Genomic DNA, 20672 nt, shown 5'->3' on the forward strand with positions numbered 1-20672 from the left:
ATGTCTCTTCAATATTTGCAACATCTCAATTTTTGTTCCATGAATATATGTGTTTCAGCCGTGTTCCACAATGCACTTGTACAATTTGACACTACAAGGGCAATCGGCCATCAATCAGGCCATTCAGGGCAATTTCTCTGGAACCCCCAAGGCGCAGGTATAAAAGTTAGAGAATTATATGATTGAAAATGTGTTTCTTCCAGGAAATCGTTGTTGGGCGCGGATCAGCACTGGAGTTGCTCACACTGGATACAGTTACAGGCAAAATAAAAGTAAGAAATTGATAAACTTACAGATTTTGATAAACGAGAATTGATTTTTAAGGTTATGTGCCACCAGGACATTTTCGGAATAGTTCGATCGCTTCTCGCTTTCCGTTTGACAGCTGGAACTCGAGATTTCATCGCAGTTGGTTCAGACTCGGGTAGAATTGTGATTTTACAATATAACGCTGAAAAAACATGTTTCGAGCGGCTGCATCAGGTAACCTTCCGCGTGGAAAGCATATATTTTCACTATTTTCTTTAGGAAACTTTCGGAAAAACTGGATGCCGTCGAATCGTTCCAGGCCATTTCTTGGTTGGAGACCCACGTGGACGTGCATTAATGATTGGAGCCGTTGAACGTCAAAAGCTTGTTTATATTATGAATCGAGACTCTGAAGCACATTTAACAATTTCATCGCCACTTGAAGCTCACAAGCATCACACATTGTGTTATGCAATGGTTGGAATCGATGTGGGATTTGAGAATCCTACTTTTGCGTGTCTGGAATTTGATTATGAGGTAATGAAACAAGACAGAATATTTATTTTGAAGACCACTACAATTTTTCGTTTCTATATAATTGTCGAAGAAGGCAACTTTCGTTGTGAAGATTTTGTTCAAAAAGGTTATCTCGTAGATTAGGATAGCAAACCGGACGTTCGATGAAAAAAATCGGGCGTCCAGTTTGCCAGCTCATGCCAGCAATAGACATTATCTCAGTGAAAGGTTCATTGTAATGTCAGATTGATTTGAGAAAAAAGATAATTAGAATTTGAGAGTTTTGTTAATTTTTAATTATGTGAAATCCAATAATCAGCTCTAATTTTCCAGGATGCTGACAACGATCCAACCGGAGAAGCAGCAAAACGAACACAACAAACGTTAACCTTCTACGAGCTTGATTTGGGATTAAATCATGTTGTTCGAAAGTATGCGGAACCTCTAAATGATCCAGGAAACTTGCTTATCGCAGTTCCAGGTGGTAATGACGGTCCGTCTGGTGTCATCGTGTGCTGTGAAAACTATTTGGTGTACAAGAATCTTGGTGATCAACCAGATATTAGATGTCCGATTCCAAGAAGAAGAGTGAGATTTCTTTTCTTTTTCTTTCTGAATTTCTCCCCAAATTATTTTGAATTCAATAATTTTTTACAGAACGAGCTCGATGACGCAGACCGAACAATGCTCATCATTGCGACGGCTACTCATAAAACGAAAAATATGTACTTTTTCCTTGTTCAAGCTGAAAATGGAGATATTTTCAAAGTAACACTGGAAACTGATGAGGATCTTGTGTCGGAGATGAAACTCAAATATTTTGATACTGTACCGCCTGCGAACGCTTTATGTATTCTGAAATCCGGATTCTTGTTCGTGGCTGCAGAGTTCGGAAATCAGTTAGTTTTTTTTTTTAATTTTATTGAAATCTATTGTATATTTTAGTAATCAAACGTTTTACAATTAAATTTATTTCAGTGAGCTCTACCAAATCGCTAGTCTGGGTGAAGGAGATGATGACGAATTTTCATCAGCAATGGGATTCGGAGAAAACGATGCGGCATTCTTTGAGCCACATGAGCTCAAATCTTTGATTCCAATTGATTCAATGGATAGTTTGAGCCCTCTTACAGATGCTGTCGTATGTTTTACGAGTTTTAATGGCGGGTTAAGATTTCAAAAAAAAAACGATCCAAATTTTGCTAAAATCTGAAATTTTGCCAACTTTTTTTTTGTAGAAACTGGAATACGGACACATTTTACTCCGATAGGAATTCAATTTTGTTCCTCTTTAATTTCTAATATGAAAGTATTCGAAAAAAAAACACTTACATTAATTTTTTTTTTTTCATTTTAGCACCAGCATCATGTTTCAAACCCATTTTTAAGTTTAAAAAATGAAAAAGTCAAAATTCTTTAAAAGCTGAAAAATCGGAAAAAAATGATTGTTGAATATCAAAGCTAAAACGAAATGAATTTACAGATTGGAGATATTGCTCGAGAAGATGCAGCACAGATTTACTCACTCGTTGGACGTGGTGCTCGATCTTCTTTGAAAGTTCTTCGAAATGGACTTGAAATTTCTGAAATGGCAGTTTCTGATTTGCCTGGAAATCCGAATGCTGTGTGGACTGTGAAGAAGAATATCGAAGGTTTCATTTAGAATAAAAATTAAAAATCTGACCAATTTCTTAAAATTTAAAATTTCAGACCAATATGACTCATATATTGTTGTTTCCTTTGTCAATGCCACACTTGCACTAACAATTGGAGATACTGTCGAAGAAGCATCAGATTCAGGATTTCTTCCAACTACACCAACTATTGGATGTGCAATGATTGGTGATGATTCTCTTGTTCAGGTATATTCGAAAAGTTTTCTGTTTTAATTATCTTTTTTTTCAGATCTACTCGGAAGGTATTCGTCATATTCGGGCAGATAAGCGTATCAATGAATGGAAGGCACCACCACGGCGACAAATTGTCAAGTGTGCTGTTAATCGACGACAAGTTGCAGTTGCATTGACAGGAGGAGAACTTGTGTATTTCGAATTAGATTTGGTAGAATTTTACAGAAAATAACTTAATTCAAATTAATGATCATTTTTTGCAGAATGGAACATTGAACGAGTTCACGGAACGAAAACTATTCAACGCAGATATTGCATGCATGACGTTCAGTGAGATTTCAGAAGGAGAACTCAATTCTCGTTTTTTGGCACTCGGAACAGTTGATAACGCTGTTAGAATAATTTCTCTCGATCCAAATGATATGCTTATGCCATTGAGTACTCAAAGTCTTCCATGTCCACCAGAATCTATTCTTCTTATTGATACACCGAATGAAGATGGAAAAGGAGTTGCAGCTGTTCATTTGAATATTGGTTTGCAGGTTTGTATTCTATTACTAATTTATGAGTTTTTGATTCTTGAATAATTAATAAAGGTCTACTAAACAAACAATATTTTCAAAATCGCAATCGACTACGTTTTCAGAATGGATGCCTCTTCCGTAATACTGTCGATAATGTCACTGGAGCTATTATGGATACCAGAACACGATATCTTGGTACCAGACCTGTAAAACTTTTCAAAGTACAATGTCAGGGACGATCTGCGGTAAATTTCATTATTTTTAAAGTTCAGAAAAGTATTTATTTTCATTTTTTGTAAATTTCAGATTCTCTGTACATCTTCCCGTTCATGGCTTCTCTATCACTTCCAACGCCGCTTTCATTTGACACCACTCAGCTATGCGAATTTGGAATACGCGGCAAGCTTCTGCTCAAATCAGTGCTCAGAAGGAATTGTCGCCATTTCTGCCAGTACACTCAGAATTATTGCAGCCGAGAAGCTTGGAGTGGCATTTAATGTTCAATCATTTGAACATAAGATGACACCACGTCGTGTTGCTGTTCATCCATCAATGCCATGTCTAATTGTGATTGAAACTGATCATGCGTCTTATACAGAAGTTACCAAAAATATTAAGAGAAATCAAATGGCTGCGGTAAGTGGCTCACAAGAAATCAGTTCGCAGTTTTTTATTATCAGCAAAAATGAAAACTAAAGCTTATTTTTTAGGACGTTGAAGCAATGGCATCAGACGAGACAGAAGCTCAACTTGCACAAGAAATTGCTACAAATCTTCGTGAACGACGACTCGATGAGCGAGTGTACGGAGCACCACGAGCAGCTCGAGGAAAATGGGCATCTGCTATCAGTTTAATTTCTGCGACTTCTGGGGATAAACTCTCATATTTTGAGCTCCCACAAGATGAGAATGCAAAATGGTTTGATTTTTTCATTCAGAAAAATAAAATTTTAATTGAATTTGTTTCAGCGTGGCTCTTGTGCAATTCTCGAAGCATCCGAATGAAGCTATGGTGCTGGTTGGTTGTGGAGTTAATGAAGTTCTTAATGTACATGACATTGATCCAAATGATACATCCATTCGGCCAACTAGAGGATGTGTTTATACATTCCATCTATCAGCAAATGGTGATCGATTCGACTTTTTGCACAGAACGGAAACACCATTGGTAAGCTTTATAGCTATTTAATTTTCATTTAAAAATGAATGAGTATATTACCCAGGGGAGAAGTTTTGCACTGATTGCTTCAAATATACGATAACCGTTCTCGACGCGAAAAATTTTAAACTATGAAAAATCGGATTCCGCATCAAAAATGTGTACTGTAATTTCAAAATTTCAAAGAAATGTAGATGTTTCGTGTGTTGATGAAAAAACATTTTTTTTTCGAAAAAAATGAAATTTTGATTAACTGAAAAATTAAAAATGTTTAAATGCTTAAGTTTTCCCAAAAATCACACTCGTAATTATTTTTTTTAAATCAAAATTAGTTTTAAAATTAAAATTATGTTTTCAAAATAACGCTTCAAACTAAAAAAATAAGTTTTTCTAATTTTTTCAGTTTTTCCTTTTTTGTTTTCGAAAAAATCGTGTCGAGACCGGGTACCGTATCTTTTTGGTAACTTTTTCTTCTGGGGATGACTCAGTTATTTTAATTTTATCTTCTAAATTTGTATTCAAAATTGAGATTTTTATGCATAATTTATCTTTTAAAAAAATTAAATTTCAGCCAGTGGGAGCAATTCATGATTTCCGTGGCATGGCACTCGTCGGTTTTGGTCGATTCCTCCGAATGTACGACATTGGACAGAAAAAGTTATTGGCAAAGTGCGAAAACAAGGTCAGTTTCTTTCTTTTTTTCAAATAAACCCCCAGGAATGTTCATTTAAAATGTGTGAAAATTGACAATAGGAAGGGCCGGAAGGCAGCATGTGTGCAGAATTTGAATTTGATTAGTCAGAGAAAGGAATGACATACAGACACAGATGAGGTCGGAAGGATTCAACAAAAAAGTGAAAAACTAGAAGGAAGTATCGAGAAAAATCGAAGAAAAGGAAACCATGGATTATCAGTTTTTAAAGATCATTCTTGTTATTCTTCTTTCGGCTAAAGTTCAGTTCGTTCACGGAGATTAAAAAATAATGTTTCAATAAAAAACTACAAAAGGGATTCACTACAATGCCTGCAAAGTTAACTTGTAAGAAGTTTTCAGATAAATTCTGAGAGGGACTCAATTTTATAAATGGCTAGAGTTCTCCGAGTATTGTGGTAGAACATTGGATAGTGAAAAGTGAGGATTTCATTTGATTTTCCATTGTTTTCGAAACATTTAATAACGAAGAAATACCCTTTTTGGTTCATCTCAAAATTATTTTTTTATCGAAAATAATTTCCCACCCTCTAACTGCTCCGCCTCAAGTGTGCTCTGTATTAACCTTTTGTCTCAAGTATGTGTGCCAGCTACTTTTAGTATTCGCTCCGACGATTCAAGCTAGGAAAATGTGATTTTTTTGTTGTTGCGTGAATCACCATCACTTCCGAGTTATATGGGTTTCAGTAAACAGCAGACATTAATTCCGCACGAAATATCTCAATTTTTGCTCTTTTTTGGAGTGTTAAATTTAGATTCAAAGTTAGTTCCGCTTTTCCAGTTCCGGGTGCCTTTCAATTCAGTTTGATGGCTTTTCAACGTATTTGGTCAGCTTCTCGATTTCCTATGAACAAACCACTAAATATCAGAAATGTTTAAAATTAAGCAATTATATTTGAGCGGTTAATTGTAGGAAGCTATACTTCTTTTTCATATTTTACGACGTCATTGCTTCCGAGAAAAATCGAAAACTTGAAGCGAAAAATGGAATTGGTTTTTTTTTTCAGTTTTTTAACTTTGAAAGCAGTATCTACAAAGACTTGTAAAGTATGTAAATATAATATTTATTTAATTTTGCAAGTTATTTAAAGTCACAAACTGAGAAAATGTCAAATTGTGAAGCAGATAACTCGAACAATTCTGAGAATGAGATTACCCTGTATTGTTAGATTGTCGGAAAGAATTCACCGGAAGAATGTGAGAGAAGAAATAATGAAATCATGATTGGGATGGAATTCGAACGGAAGAAAGATTATTTAATTGTAAAAATTGAAATAAGTTCATAACAATTAGTTAGTTGGTTGGAGTGTTAAATGTCACTGCTGCAGAACTTTTCTCCGAATTTTGTGTTTGTGTGTAGTTTCCAAGACTTGTTTGAGGTACACGGTTAACGGCATTTGTGGATCGAATTGCCGTTGAGTTATACGAATTGTTGTTCGTGTACTGAAACTTTAAGATATGAGAACTCTATTTTGTTCTAAATACTATTACCTTCTGCGTTGGATGGTTCAAATGATGACACGTCAACAATCTCTTGAAACATATTCGGAATTCGCGATTGAATACTGTGTAAATAACCGGATTGAGAGCAGAATTCAGATAACCAAGCCAGAAAACAATGCTCCAGACGACATCATTCAGCTTTATTTCCAAGCCATAAACTAGTGCGAAACCAAGCCAACAGAAAATGAAACAACCCGTTACAATGGCCACCTGAATTTCAAAAAATGATTTTAAGATGTATTATACAAGGGAACTTACAGTTTTCGCTGCTTTAATCTCTAGTGACAATCGTTTTTCATATGCACCGGCTGTCCTTTTCTTTTGACCACGTCGCATCAAGTGATTGAATTTTGACGCTAGACTCTTTGATTTCTTTTTTGATTCACTTAACAAAGACTCATCGAATGCTTCTTTTTCGTCTCCATTGTTGTTATTGTTGCTCATTGAAAAATTGTCATCGGTTTGATTCGTCAATTGTTCAGTTTTTTCATTCGAGTCTGTCGAACTGCTACGTGAGTTTTCGATAAGAGAACCTAGTTCTTCGTTACCAGATTTGTGTGGAGTGGCAGAATATGAATTTGTGCTGAAAATTAATACAATCAGTTTGGAAATATAGGCACCATATAATAACGTACCCATTCATTGAATCAACCGAACTTTCACTGTCCCTTCCATGTCTCTTGAATCTTGCCCCTATAGGAGCTTGTTGTGTTGCTCCAACCGCTCCACGATTTACCAGTGTTTTCGCCGAATCATTCGCAAATTTTCTCGCTTTCGTCGCCGCCGCAGTGATCTGTGATGTCCCGTTTGCGGTGGCGTCGATGGAATTTCCGTTTTGTCGGCATGTGCTGAAAATGGAGATGTTAGATGGATTGTGCTGTTATAATGAGTAAGCTCTTTGCTCTATTCTCAGTCTCTCTCTCTCTCTTTTCTTTCTTAAATTTTACCGCTGCTCATATCCAATTATAAATTGTTTATAAGAGAAGAAGATGGATCGACTCACTTATACGGCTTGTTTGGCGTAATTTGAGCGACCACGGAAGAGCCACGATGTACACGGAGCATCGGTAACGAATCCTTGTTGATCACGTCGGGATGGTTCAAAAGATAGCTCTTTGGGTTTTGTTTCTTATTAGCTGCCGCTGTCACACTCATCATTCCCGAATAAATTGATTTGGTGGCTGCTCTCGCTGCCACATAAATTCGGAAATAAACGAAAACGACAATGATCATTGGAATGTAAAAGCTACTGGATGCGGAGAAGACCACATATACACGTCCTGCATTTGCTGGAGTGCATCTGCATGGAGTTTCCTTGTCTTTTATGGAACTTGCCAAGAAAAAACTTGGAGAGCAGATCAAAAAACTTCCAATCCAGACAATTGCAACAGTGCACCTCGCCCGGAATTTGGTTACCAGCATTGGATAATTCAATGGTTTGATGATGGCGATATATCTTCAAACAAAAGTCAATTTAATATATAAATTGATCCGAAAACTTACCGATCTATCGATATAGCTACCAAGTTATAAATTGACGCTGTACACATCCAAATATCAAGTGTTAGCCATATTGTGCACCACGTTTCTCCAAATATCCAATACTGATCGAGTACTTCATTAGCAATACTGAATGGTAGGATTACGGTACCCACAAGTAAGTCAGCCAACGCCAAGCTCAAAATTAGAAGACCGGTTGCCGATCTAAGACGCCTTCTGAGAAGAACCGCAGCTATTACCAAAGCGTTTCCCAGAACAACAACTACAACCAAAACGGTTAGAACGGAAATGATTGAGAATATTCGGAAGAATTGAGCATGTGATGGGTTTCTTGACCATTCGTAGAATGAACAATTTGGGCTTTCTTCTGAAAATTTCATATTAACTTTCTAGAAAAACTTATTTAATTCTTACCAGTGATCGGGGTGAATCCTAATGTCGTCGTCGTCGTGTTTTCAGATAAAAAATCTGAGTTTTCGGCGATAAATTGGCCGTTTAACGTATTTCTCATCCATTCCATAATTTTGTTTTTCTTTTTAAAAATCGTCTTCTTCTTCTTTTCTCCTTCCAAACTTTTTCATTCCATATGAATTGAAGAAGAAGAACGTGTATGGACGATGTCTGCAAAAAAAAAATAGAATCACAGGCAGGAAAAAAACATTAGAGAATAAAATGAAGAGTAATGAAAAGATTTGTGAAGTGGTCTGAAAACTAAGAAAAACTGCTGAAAATGGCTGCCAAATTTGTCCCGAGGGCGAAATGGTCGGTTGGGAAATTAAGTTTCCCTGTACACATCGACGTCATATTCAGATACATTCAAAAAAGATATGTACCTGAAATGAACAAAAAAGGCGAGAAAAGCGGAGAAGGGAAGACCTATTATTTATACTCATATGATGGAAATGAATGTGTCTCAGTCTGTGTGTGGGTTTTAATTAATTTATATTAAACCACGCCTACTTTCCTGCTATTGTCCCATTTTTTGAATGTCCGAAATGACGTGGCAATGAGATTAAAAAATGAAAAAGGACCACACGAAAAGTTGTAGTAGACGAAGAAGTAAGAGAAGGAGGAGGAAACAAATCTGAAGATGTCGCGAGAGCAAAAGAGCCATCAGACGGAGCACATACACACAAACAGACGGAGAGCACCATCCAACTAGCCTCTTGTCCCTCTTAACTCTAGAAAGAAGATAGAGAGAGAGAGAGAGAGAGTGAGATACAGAGTGAACAAGAAGAATCAGACAGGAAAAATGATATTTGGGGGTGGAGGAAGGTGAAAAAATGATGACACGAACGTAGATGATAACGTCGAAGAATTCTAGATTTATTTTTTCCGGAAATATCTTTGAAAACCCATGCATGACTCATCTACGTAACAATTTCATCGTTTACCATTTTAGGAAGCATCAAAATATAATCTTGAAAATATCTAAACAAATGTCTACAATTTTTATATAACCGTAACATCAACAATTATGCTTTCCTTGGTCAAACTTGAATTTCCACTAAATCGGTAAACAGTTTCATAGTTTAATATCATATCAATTTGGATGCTACTTCAAAATTGATTTCACTGATTGATTCAGTTTTGAGATCGGCTAGCTTTCGAGCTTTATGCTCACAAGACCTCCGGTAACCGACGTCACTACTGGAACATACGACGATTTGACAGACCGGCACAATTTTTCGCCATCGTTTTTTGTTTTGAGACACTTGCTCTCAAGTTTTTTTGTTATTGTTTTCCAATTCACCCCTCCTCTGACTCTATGGGAAAAATGGCCGATAGAGTGAGAACAGGAGAGAGCACAACAAAAGCATACAACAATTGAACTCTTATTCAATAGAAAAACCATGCTTTTTCAGTAGAGTACCAACTAGCAAGTTTCATCTCAAAAATGCTTACTGGAACCATTCAGAATTGATTTGGAGACGTAAAATATGTGTTTCAAAACAGTCTGATCTACCAATTGGTTTGAATTGTTTTGGCAGTTGATGGTGCATCAATCATTTTTAAGAGTTCGTTTTCATTTAAAAACAAAAATTGAAATGGTGCTTTTGTAGGATCGCACTACAAGTTGAACATATAATAATCTTTTCATTAAAAATGTATTCAATGAAATAACCAATTTGGTTCTATTTCTAACAACAAAAAATCATCAATTCATTTTTTGTCGAAAAGAAAAAAATTGAAAAAGACGATACTATCAGAACATGAAAAGATGAGCTAATGCAAGTTTCATAGCCGTGTATCATAAATTCATAAATAATGGATTTAGAATAAAATGAGGTTTATCAAAAGCTAATCTCTCCTTACATTCTGATTATGCATATCTTCATTATTCTTGATCAAGAAAAGGGAAGAAAATGAGAAATTTGCTTATACTATACCAGCACAGAGAGCACTTATGTCGAGCTAAGAATAATAAGAAATATGAGGCGGAGTCGAAAAGGAGACGAAGTCTTGCTCTACTTGGAACTGGTGATTTTAATTCGTGTGTTTGGCGCGAAGGACAAGCAACGACAAAGCAGAGTACTCTGGGGGCGGATTCCACACAAATTGTATCAGAAATGAGTCAATGCCGTTCATTTAAAGAAAATAAATGAACAGAAATAGTAATTGATAAGGAATAAGGAATTGACAATTCCTTGCACACTAGACAGTTCATTCCCCAAGAGGGATTATATGTGGAACCTGTGTTGTTTATGACGTGTTATTGTGCAAATAGAGCTGAATTTTCAGCCTCCAATTTTTACATATAAATTGATGTTTATCAAAAAGAAACACAACAAGCCGTCTATGTCCGCAATGGAGTTCAATTGTGTTCTGAAGTTTAATATTTAAAAGAATATCAAAAACAAAACTCTTTCGCATAATTAATGACTTGAATTGAGCACTAATGTTGTCTAGTGAGTAAATGTTCCATAATTTACATTTTTCGGTGGTTTTGTGGCTTCAAATTAGAATTCGGAACTGAAAGGGCATCATGACGTTGCGGACACATACAACAAACATGAGCTTCAGACTCGACTAAAGATAATGACAGGGCAGCAGAAGCCTATGGGAGAAAGGACTAGAAAAGGTTAGAAAGATTTGAAGAAAAGTTTTCTAGATTTGAAAATGGGGATACATGATTGAATCTAGTTACATAACTAAACATTTCCATAATTTGTGACGTACCCAATACAGATTAACTTGGTCAGTTGTAGAACGAAGTTCAAATGATTATCATTCATTATTTTAAAAGTTGACATTTTGGCAATTTGTGACGTTACATCATTGAAAAAAAAACGCTTTTTCAATATAACAGCTGACCTATAGCCTTACCCTATGAAATATGAGTAGATCCGGAGAACTTTTTAGGTGTCTGTTGGATATCTTTTTGGCTCACTTCTCATTTCTACCACACCCAGAATTTCGAATTAGTCTTTTTCTTCTCATACTATTTCGAAAAACGTTTTTATTGAAGGTTGATCGATGAACCTTTCTCTGGTTTTGCTTCAAAAAAATTTGGGAGAAAAATAGGCTCAAAGCTTTATGAGTGGGAGACGACGGAATAAGATGGAAATGTTTAGTTTGTTCTTCCCAAATGCAGGGATTTGGTTGTTGACAGTTTTTGAGGTTGAAAACTAAGATGTTCTTGCTCTTTTTTGCTCATTTTCAACTAAGAATCCTAAGAAGGCAGAAAAGAGCATTCTTGAAAACAAGAAAGAATGCATATATACTGAAGAATTATGGATAGGTGTGGATTATGTGAAAGCGAAACGACTGGAACGTCGTGAAAACAATAGAATTCACTGGGAAAAAGTTATATTTTACTTCCGTTTCGTCATTCCTAAATAATCTTATTTCCTCGTTTTTCTCTCATTTTCTAAGATTCTATGTGGTTTTGTTTGTAACCGAAGAAATTTGATGAGAATAAGAGGAAATCAATGATTATGTCAACTATGATGGAGGGGCGAATTGGAAATGAGTCTTCGGTGTATATGTACAATAGATTATCATCGAAGATTATCAAACAGTAATATACTCAAACTGTTGAGACTGTTGGCAATTCATCAATTATTGAAAAATAATGGAAAATTGAAACTAAAACATTTTCCAAAAATACTAATTGTGCCAAACTAAGCTTAAGGATTCGTTTTTTCAAGCAGTATTTGGAAGAAAGCTTAATCTTGGTAGATAAGGAACAATACACATTGAGCTACTTCATTATGTGCCTGACTATATTGGAAAGCTAATATTACGGCTTAATCTTCTTATAAATATCTACATGACGAATTTTCGAGAATCTCACAATGATCTACAAATTGAGAAACGTTTATTATGTTTTCTACAACATGTTTGACATGGCACTTGGTAAACCTAATAAGTTATAGATTAGTTTACGTGCATGTTTCCACGCTACAAAGTTCTTCAAAAGTTCATTTCGTTTATTTTCGACCTTCCGCTTTCTTATTTTTAGCACCTTTGATCTAGATATCTCAAGAGGGTGCTTCCTCAAAGGGAACTAACTGGATTACTGAAAAAAAAACGAGATTTCTGATGATGAAAGCGGATTTTTGATGGACGGAAAATGAATGAAGGGGAAAGATAGAGATGTACTCTAAAGTTTCAATGTTGAATAACTTTTTGGTGTTTTTTCAGCATTGAACATAGAGGATTGATGAGGTCATGAATAAATTGATCATCTTTCTTTAATATTTCACCCGAAAAATTTTGTTTCAACTTAAACATAAAAATCCATTCTGAATAGTTTAATTTTTGTCTGAAAAAACTGAAGTTTTCCATGACATAGATCAAGATGAACTTAGTTAATTTTTTCAGTCAAAGGTTTTGCAAGAAATTTGGAATTCCTTCATTTAAACTGAAAACATTCATTTTTTCGTATGGTTTCATTGTGATCTGTCACAACCAACGAACGAATTGAACAAAACTGAGAAAAACGAAATAATTATGTTCTTAACTCCGAGCGGGTATTTATAGACGACGTACTGTTTCCCATCTGTCTTTTTCAATCATTTTTCAGCTGTCTTGGAGTTTGAATATTTTGGTTTATGATTTTTAGAAAACAATTTATTTGGTTCACCAAAGTTCAACATGGAGGGAGAGGTTCTATAATTTGGGTGATGCCATAGAAAAAGAGCGTTGAAATATTTTTACTGCTCTGATCGTTGTCGTAGCTCCTTTTGTGGTTCATATCATATTCCATAAGTGGGTGGGAAGGCGAAGAGAATGAAGAAAGGTGCGATGAAGCGTAACATAGAGAAGTGTAGAGGTCGAGCCGGTGTGCTCAAGGAATTTGTGAGCATTTTTGGGATTTTCTGTCAGAAATCGAAGAATCAAGAGATTCAAGAAAAAAATACAAAAGGGTTTCTTTGAAATTGTTGTTTCGGATTTTTTGAAAATACCAAAGTTTTTCTGGACACCGTACTTAAATAGTACGGAGAAAAGCTTTCAAAACATACTATTTTTTCAAAATGCGTCAAATTCTTGTCTGAAAGTGACTGAAAATTCTATTATTTCGGCAAAATGTTGAAAATAGAAAGGTAATGGAATTTTCGTGTCACTTTTTGTGTCTTAATCCACTTCAGAACATAACAACTCTTGTAAAATAATGACGCAAACGGAAATTCTAATTGTATTTTCTATATAATACAACACCCTATTGGATTCTTTTTGTATAACTAAACACAGTTGGAGGATAAGGCTATGGGCTCTAATTATGTTGATTAGTATTATATAATCATGGATGAATAGTGGTTTGAAAACAAATATGTCAGTTGTTATTTATATATATATATAAAATTAGCGAATGATGTGATTCGGAAGGAAACTATTTCGGAGGGAGATTTTTTGGTTTATCAAACTGAAACCTTATAAACTTTATTTCAAGAAACATATTTTACAGCTACATCACTTTTAACAAAATTGATCTCGTTTGCAAATCTGATTTCTGAACACATTCAGTGGCAGACAATTGTGTAAGTTATGGATATCAACTTAGTAGTTTTCCTCTCAAAAATTGTTCAACAAAACATGGAATGGGCAGAAGTGTGAAAAACTTTTAAAATTCAAAGCAATTCCGATTTTTGCGTCGTTTTTGTCCATTTGAAGACAATTCGATTTTCCCTCAGATTCGCTCCCAATTTTTTCCGGACTGACATTTACTGGGCGAGCAATAGGAGCAGAGAAACGAACGCGTTTTATCGAATTTGCATCGACCGGTTAGTGTGTCCGACCGGGCGGATGTCCTTCTTTGAAAGAAATGCATAAAAAAGAATGGAAGGAAATGGAAGAACGAGATTGTATTTCTAAATGTAGATGAGTCGAAAGGAATAAATGCTCTTCTTATGATTTATCATACGGATGCTAGGATTACGGTTATAGAATGGATGAAATATTGTGAGATCGGAGAGTTTGATAAAACAACACAAAAAATGGAAATGAAGGGAGGACCTAGTTTTGACTCGGAACAGAACTTGAAAATACATGGGAAACTACTGAAGAAGAATCCTCCCCCGCAACCCATCAAATTTCAGCTCTTTTCTTCGTGTTTTTGAATCAATTTTGTGCAGCTCATCCCATTCACTGCTAAAGCAATGGCCTGGTTTAATGAAGATGAGAAAAAATAGAGAAAAAGAAAAGAAAAACGATGGGGTTATTTTCTTTTTGTGTATGTGTGTCGCAGTGTTCCGAAGACACGTGCTATTTTCTGGAACCACCGTTGCTGTTTGTGAAGAGAAAAAATTCATTGGAGGCGAGCAACCAGTTGACTCGAATTTTTGCTTTTTTCCATGTTCTTCCTCTATTCATTCATTCGTTCGTCCGTCGTCCACTCTAATTCACTAAATTTTCAGTTATTTTTCAGTTCGATCAACTTGTTAAAAGAATGAATTGAAGAGGACAAGATCTTTGAGTTATGCAACAAATGCTATAGCTTTTGATTAGAGTTCGAACATCGGGAAGCCATTGAGTATATCCAATGTGATACGGAAGTTTAAGAATAGGATTTTTTTCTGAAGAAATTTTACGAAAGAAATGAAAATAGACGAACGTGTATGGGAGTCTTCGTTTTGGAAATTGAATCCAAATAAATTTCATATGTGCTCCGCCCATTTTATGAAACATTCTCGGTATAGATTACTATAGAATGTTCGTATTAAGCGTGGAAATTGGCAAAGATTCCAAAAAAATTGTAATAAACTAGTGCGTTGCTACAAAAGAAACAGTTTGACGGGATGTTAAATCAAAGTTAATCTTTTTTGAAACCGCCATTCAATTACACAAATTTTTTCCCGGCAAACTCAACGAAAAGCTATCGTATGGGCTTCATCGCTACTTATTTATAAACAAGGGTCACTTAAATATTAGTTTTTTTTTCGGATCTCACTTGAACGAAGACCATGAGAAGCAGGAAGTACTTGAAATGGGTGTGAAAAGTTTTCTTATCGACAGATGCTTTTTCTCCGTATATTAGATTATGAGTTTATCTCAAAGTTTCTACTTTAATGTTGTCTACATCAAACAACGTCAGAATCTGATGACGTTCTTTGGTTTTTTTTGTGAAACAACGAATTGTACCATCCACACTTAAATGTGCACTCATTAATGAATAATAAAGAACAATATATTTCGAGCACGTCCTTGAAGGATTTAAAATATTTTGTTCCTGTTTTAAAAATTTAGATAGTGTCAATTTGAAAAGTATATTATGTCATTTTAATTAACTGTTTTGGTTAATTTCTGGAATTATCAACAAAACTCGAAAACGTATTGGAACAAAAAAGGTAAGTAAAAATTGGAACTCATTGGAAGAAAAGACTAGAAGGTAAACTCTGAAAAAAAATTGTTCTGAAATCTATTTGAGACATGACGAATGAGTTCTTCGAATATAAAGAATTCCCCGTGTTTTCTGTCTGCATGGATGATAAGTTGGGTCTAAATCGGAACAAAAGTTGTCTCACAAGTTGTGAATTGTTGTTCAACAACGTGATGGATATCTAAGAATTGTCTAGAAAAGTTCGAAGAAGTGTAACAAGATGCTTTATTCCAACGAATTACATCATTTCACAATAGGTTTTCTTTCGGGGACCTTGTCTTCCAAGTACCATTATTGTGTGTTTTTGGTATTTTACTTGGAAAATATGAAATTTAAATATCGAACCTTGTTCTCTTCTTCAAGAGAATACATTCTCTAAAATATTCTCTCAACCGGAAGAAGCAAGGGGAGAGGATTTTATTTTTAGAGGTAAAAAAGGAAATTCTTCTATAGATGGCAAGTACCAACAACCTGATTTGCATTCTATCTTTATAACTCTTGCTTTTCTCAACCAAAGGAATCTTGTTTTTTTTTGCTCATTCGTTGCGTTATTTTTTTATTTTGAGCGCTCAATGTTCAGGAGGTTGAGTAGTAAGGAGGGGGGAAAGCAACCAAGTAAATGTATTCGGTCGGTCGGTTGACTATAGCGACGACGAAACGAATATTTTAGCCAGGCTAATCAGAATAATAAAAAGAAATCTTGTGAAACTGGAATTGAGCGAAGGGTTTGAAATGTGAAGACAATAATTATTGGCGAGGAAATTGGCCTTAAGAATTATTAAATCTTTCCTGAGATGAATCCAGGAAGTAGAAAATAACTGAAAGGTCTTGAAGCATCTTTCCACTCACTCATTTTGGGCCATACTAATAGCGAAGATTTGATCGATAATTTAGTGTGTTAGTCTAAATAGAAAAGGACGCAATAAAATACTATTAGGTTAGATACTGGGTATGTACAGTAATAAACAACGGGTCAACAATCTCGGTTCTTAAAATGAGTTGTATTATCTTGATAAGTTTTATTGTTGATAGAATATGATTAATCACATGCTCTTTTGAATACGTAAATTGAATGAATTGAACAAAGAAATAAAAGAGAAAAAGAATAAGGAAAATTTCTTCTAAATACTTCTACTTCTTCTTCCCTTTTCTCTTCGTCGTATTTTACTTTTTGTCTCGTCTTCGTTTAAAGTAGGGTTGTTTTTGAATGAAGAGGATAAGATTTGAAAGAAAACTGAGAGGATCCTCTTCCCATAGAAAAAGAGAGTGAAACACATAAATACCTTTATTGTTAAAAACTACGAAAGAACCTATTTCCTGTTTTTTCTCAAATTTCTCTCGTTTTAAACCTAAATACTTTAGACAAAGAATGTATTGTTTCGGAATTATTTACCGTATTCTTTTTCTGTAAAATTTGATAAAATTGGATCTACGAAAAACAGAAAATGAGAACGAGATTATTTTATGTTTCCTCGCCTTTTATTTAGTTTCGGGACTTGCTAATTCAAAATTAGTCAGGCTTATTAGTTTCTCAGGGCCATCTCGAATCTATGATTTTCCTCAAACTCTAGAAAATTAAGACTCTGAACGACTGAAAACGAGGAGCAGACTGTCTCTGAACAAAGTATGAAAATTCTGAAGCAGAGGAGAAAAAGAAAGACGTGACACAAGTTTAATTGTTCAGAGAGAAAGAAAAGAGCACGACCGGCGAAATATTTCGGAGAGCAGAATACAACGACTAAGAAAAAATGTTGAAATTGCAGGAGAATGTTGGGCGACACGTCTTCCGGTCCATTTTTTGTGTTTTCGGTTTTCCTGTGGTCTGTCTAAATATCGCTCATTTATTTCGTTTCTGAGGATCTTTTAGGAGATCCACATGTAATTTTTTTAGAAAGATTTATGAGAGAAAACATAATTTCTTGTGAAGAGAAAACTTGATAGTTTCTAAAATGAGAACATTTCGTGTTTTGACAGGAAATAAATTCGAGAACAGAAATTTGAGACAATGCCCCTCTAGCATATAAATGTATTCTATTTATTTTGTTTACAAGATGATGATACTGGGGGCTCGAAGAATCTCCCAAGGGAAAATGAATGGAGGTAAAATGACGAGAATCGGGAACTAGTTAGTAAAATTGAATACTCAGAAAAAATGAAGGTGGCTTGAACAAAAAGAATTCGTGTGAATAATGGGTTTCTTGGATGAAAACATTGCAGGGAAAAAATAACTATTTGAAAAATTGTCCACAAAAAAAATATGGGCTCCGTACTTTAATTTACAAATTTTCAGAATTTCCCAGTTTCAATTGTCAATATTCAATCAACAGGACAACGAATCATCGTCTCGGATAGCCAAGAATCTGTTCACTTTTTAAGATATCGGAAAGGAGTAGGTTTTGAAACTCATTACATCTTAAAATGGAGTATGATGAAATTTTCTTATAGAAAAATATAGAAAATTAACCTTAATGACCGAAAAATGTTTAAAAAACTAGGATTTTCATGATTTTTTTTTCAATTTTTTTCAAACAATTTCAATTGGAAATTCTGAAAATAAATCATTTATTTATACAAATTTCAAAAAAAATTCAAAATTTTTTAAAATTACTATCAATACTGGCCATTTGCTATATTTTTTTTAAATTCAGGAGATATCCCACCTTTAATATTGAGAAAAATTCATTTTAGTGAAAAATGCCAAGAAATGGGCGGGGCCTATTTTTACTTTTTTCTTCGCGCGAATTTTCTATCTTAAAAACTCGAAAAAAGAACTTCAGAAAAGTGAAAATAAGTTTTGTCTTTTTCTGTATTTTATTCGGTTTTTCAGAAAACTATATTTTTTGTTTTAGTTTTCCAGATTGTCGGGTTGTCGAGTTTTCGGTTGTGCTAAAAAATCGACATAGCCGAAGGACAAAAAAAAACCAAAAAAAAAAATTCATATCGCAATTTTGTCATTATTCTTCCCGTTTAACCAGTTTATAATTAATTTTTGAGTTTGTGTTCTTTCCACCAAAAAATATTCCAGAAAGTGATAGGCAATTTAGAAATACATATTTACTTTTATAAATGTTATGTTGAATATATTCATGAAAATGAATTTTTGAAGGATAATCAATTGGTTGTATTCGCTGATGACACAACTCCCCGTTACGTGACATGTGTTTGTGTTCTTGATTATCATACTGTAGCTGTTGCTGATAAGTTCGGAAATTTGGCAGTTGTTCGTCTTCCGGAAAGAGTTAATGAAGATGTACAGGATGATCCAACTGTATCGAAGAGTGTTTGGGATCGTGGATGGCTTAATGGAGCTTCACAAAAGGTATTTTCAAATGGTTTATTACAATTATTTTTTGAGAAATAATTTGTTTCAGGTCGAACTTGTTTCGAATTTCTTCATCGGTGACACGATTACAAGCCTTCAGAAGACGTCATTAATGCCTGGAGCAAATGAAGCATTAGTATATACAACAATTGGTGGAGCTATTGGATGTTTGGTTTCGTTCATGTCAAAAGATGTAAGATTTTTGATGGAATTTTTTGAATATTTCATTTTATTTTCAGGAAGTCGACTTTTTCACAAATCTGGAAATGCATGTTCGCAGTGAATATCCGCCATTGTGTGGCCGTGATCATCTTGCTTATAGAAGTTACTACGCACCATGCAAGGTTGGTTTTGTCGAGTTTAACTCTCTCAATAATTTGGCCATTTTTTGTAAAGTTTTCAAACAAAACCGTCAATTTTCTTGATTTAAAAATATTTCTTAAATGAAATAAAAATTTATTTTCAGAGTGTAATCGATGGTGATATTTGCGAGCAGTTCAGCTTGATGGATACACAGAAACAGAAGGATGTTGCTGAAGAATTGGGAAAAACTGTCAGCGAGGTATGAATATTTTGTTTCAAATTGGAATCTCGGAGATTTCTAATGGATTAGATAAGAAACAAGAAATTCCTAACGAGATTATGCAATTTCAAGACAACAGAAACATGAGAAAGTGATCAGAAAATTATTAAAACTACAAAAAATTTCCATATTATAGCCTAAATTAAATTAATTTTCAGATCTCAAAGAAGTTGGAAGACATTCGCACTCGCTACGCCTTTTAACATAATTTATTTATTTTTATTTGTTGAATTTCTACATTTTTATTTCATTTTTAAATGTTTTTTCTCCTGATTCTCTCATTTGATCTTCGTTTCCTCCCGTCCCAACCTATTCCCATCCTAAAATTATAAATTGTTAAATAACTTTCTTAAAAGATTTTTTCAGGAAATCTCTCCTTTTTACCTTTCACTAATATTCTTTTACTCCTTTTTTGTTTCTCGTGCGCCGATTGTTAACAAGATCACCATGATATAATCATTGAGATAAGAGAAGAAACATAAAATATGAGACATTGTGAATGGCGTGATGTGTAGCTGATCAGCTGTCTGGAATTCCAGATGAGGTATACGGTCGAAGTGGGTCTAGAAAAATTCGCCTTGCCAAAATTTCCGATACTAAATTACAAAAATCATTTTCCGGGAAATAGATATCTCAGAGAAACTGCACCGGATTCTCAGCATTCGAGGATTTTGGAAAAACCAAAAGAAATTTTATTTGGAAAATTAAATGAAGTCTATTCTAGGAGATTAAAACATTAAAAAGTTTATAGAATTCTATTAGACATTAAAACCACCTGAACTTTGCAAAATTGATAAGCGAAACCTAATTGTCTACGAAATTGGCGGCGGAGGGCATTTCGAAAAAAGAACTACGATAAGAAGTGACCTTGGATGATAGAAAGTAAGAGATACATAGATCTCTAATAGATTCTTCTAGAATTTAACGAGATT

At 34.6% G+C, this 20672-nt stretch overlaps 2 protein-coding genes and 3 non-coding genes across 5 annotated transcripts; 3 read left to right on the top strand and 2 right to left on the bottom strand.

Annotated features, from left to right (window-relative positions):
- Positions 1–51: 51 nt before the first annotated feature.
- teg-4 (Splicing factor 3B subunit 3) lies at positions 52–20240 on the top strand. The gene is made up of 22 exons (NM_059552.4): positions 52–157; positions 204–272; positions 325–483; positions 529–786; positions 1099–1353; positions 1423–1664; positions 1744–1906; positions 2249–2417; positions 2476–2627; positions 2671–2826; positions 2879–3157; positions 3262–3384; positions 3446–3775; positions 3850–4058; positions 4109–4307; positions 4870–4980; positions 18126–18224; positions 18942–19154; positions 19207–19350; positions 19397–19501; positions 19624–19719; positions 19899–20240. The coding sequence occupies exons 1-22, from the start codon at positions 71–73 to the stop codon at positions 19941–19943; spliced, it is 3663 nt and encodes a 1220-aa protein (NP_491953.1). The 5' UTR covers positions 52–70; the 3' UTR covers positions 19944–20240.
- ser-3 (G-protein coupled receptors family 1 profile domain-containing protein) lies at positions 6058–8634 on the bottom strand. Its single transcript, NM_059553.5, has 7 exons — positions 8428–8634; positions 8017–8380; positions 7517–7969; positions 7149–7361; positions 6772–7096; positions 6502–6723; positions 6058–6453 (listed from the first exon to the last, which is right to left on the bottom strand). The coding sequence occupies exons 1-7, from the start codon at positions 8531–8533 to the stop codon at positions 6304–6306; spliced, it is 1833 nt and encodes a 610-aa protein (NP_491954.1). The 5' UTR covers positions 8534–8634; the 3' UTR covers positions 6058–6303.
- Positions 14220–14277, top strand: K02F2.7. The gene has a single exon (NR_050219.1). It is a non-coding gene; the product is annotated as an Unclassified non-coding RNA K02F2.7 (non-coding RNA).
- Positions 14220–14277, bottom strand: K02F2.10. Its single transcript, NR_050220.1, has one exon. It is a non-coding gene; the product is annotated as an Unclassified non-coding RNA K02F2.10 (non-coding RNA).
- Positions 17012–17063, top strand: K02F2.9. The gene has a single exon (NR_050221.1). It is a non-coding gene; the product is annotated as an Unclassified non-coding RNA K02F2.9 (non-coding RNA).
- Positions 20241–20672: the final 432 nt, after the last annotated feature.

The sequence above is a fragment of the Caenorhabditis elegans genome, chromosome I (genome assembly GCF_000002985.6).
Source record: "Caenorhabditis elegans chromosome I".
Taxonomy (NCBI): Eukaryota; Metazoa; Nematoda; class Chromadorea; order Rhabditida; family Rhabditidae; genus Caenorhabditis; species Caenorhabditis elegans.

Bases quoted from the DNA above. Each gene is read 5' to 3' on its own strand.
- ser-3 (NM_059553.5), bottom strand. From the start codon at position 8,533: ATGGAATGGATGAGAAATACGTTAAACGGCCAATTTATCGCCGAAAAC. The intron at 7,970-8,016 runs GTAAGTTTTCGG...TTTTGTTTGAAG, and splicing joins GTAGCTATATCGATAGATCG to ATATATCGCCATCATCAAAC. The intron at 6,724-6,771 runs GTAAGTTCCCTT...TTTGAAATTCAG, and splicing joins AGATTAAAGCAGCGAAAACT to GTGGCCATTGTAACGGGTTG.
- teg-4 (NM_059552.4), top strand. From the start codon at position 71: ATGCACTTGTACAATTTGACACTACAAGGGCAATCGGCCATCAATCAG. The intron at 158-203 runs GTATAAAAGTTA...TGTTTCTTCCAG, and splicing joins CTGGAACCCCCAAGGCGCAG to GAAATCGTTGTTGGGCGCGG. The intron at 1,354-1,422 runs GTGAGATTTCTT...AATTTTTTACAG, and splicing joins GTCCGATTCCAAGAAGAAGA to AACGAGCTCGATGACGCAGA.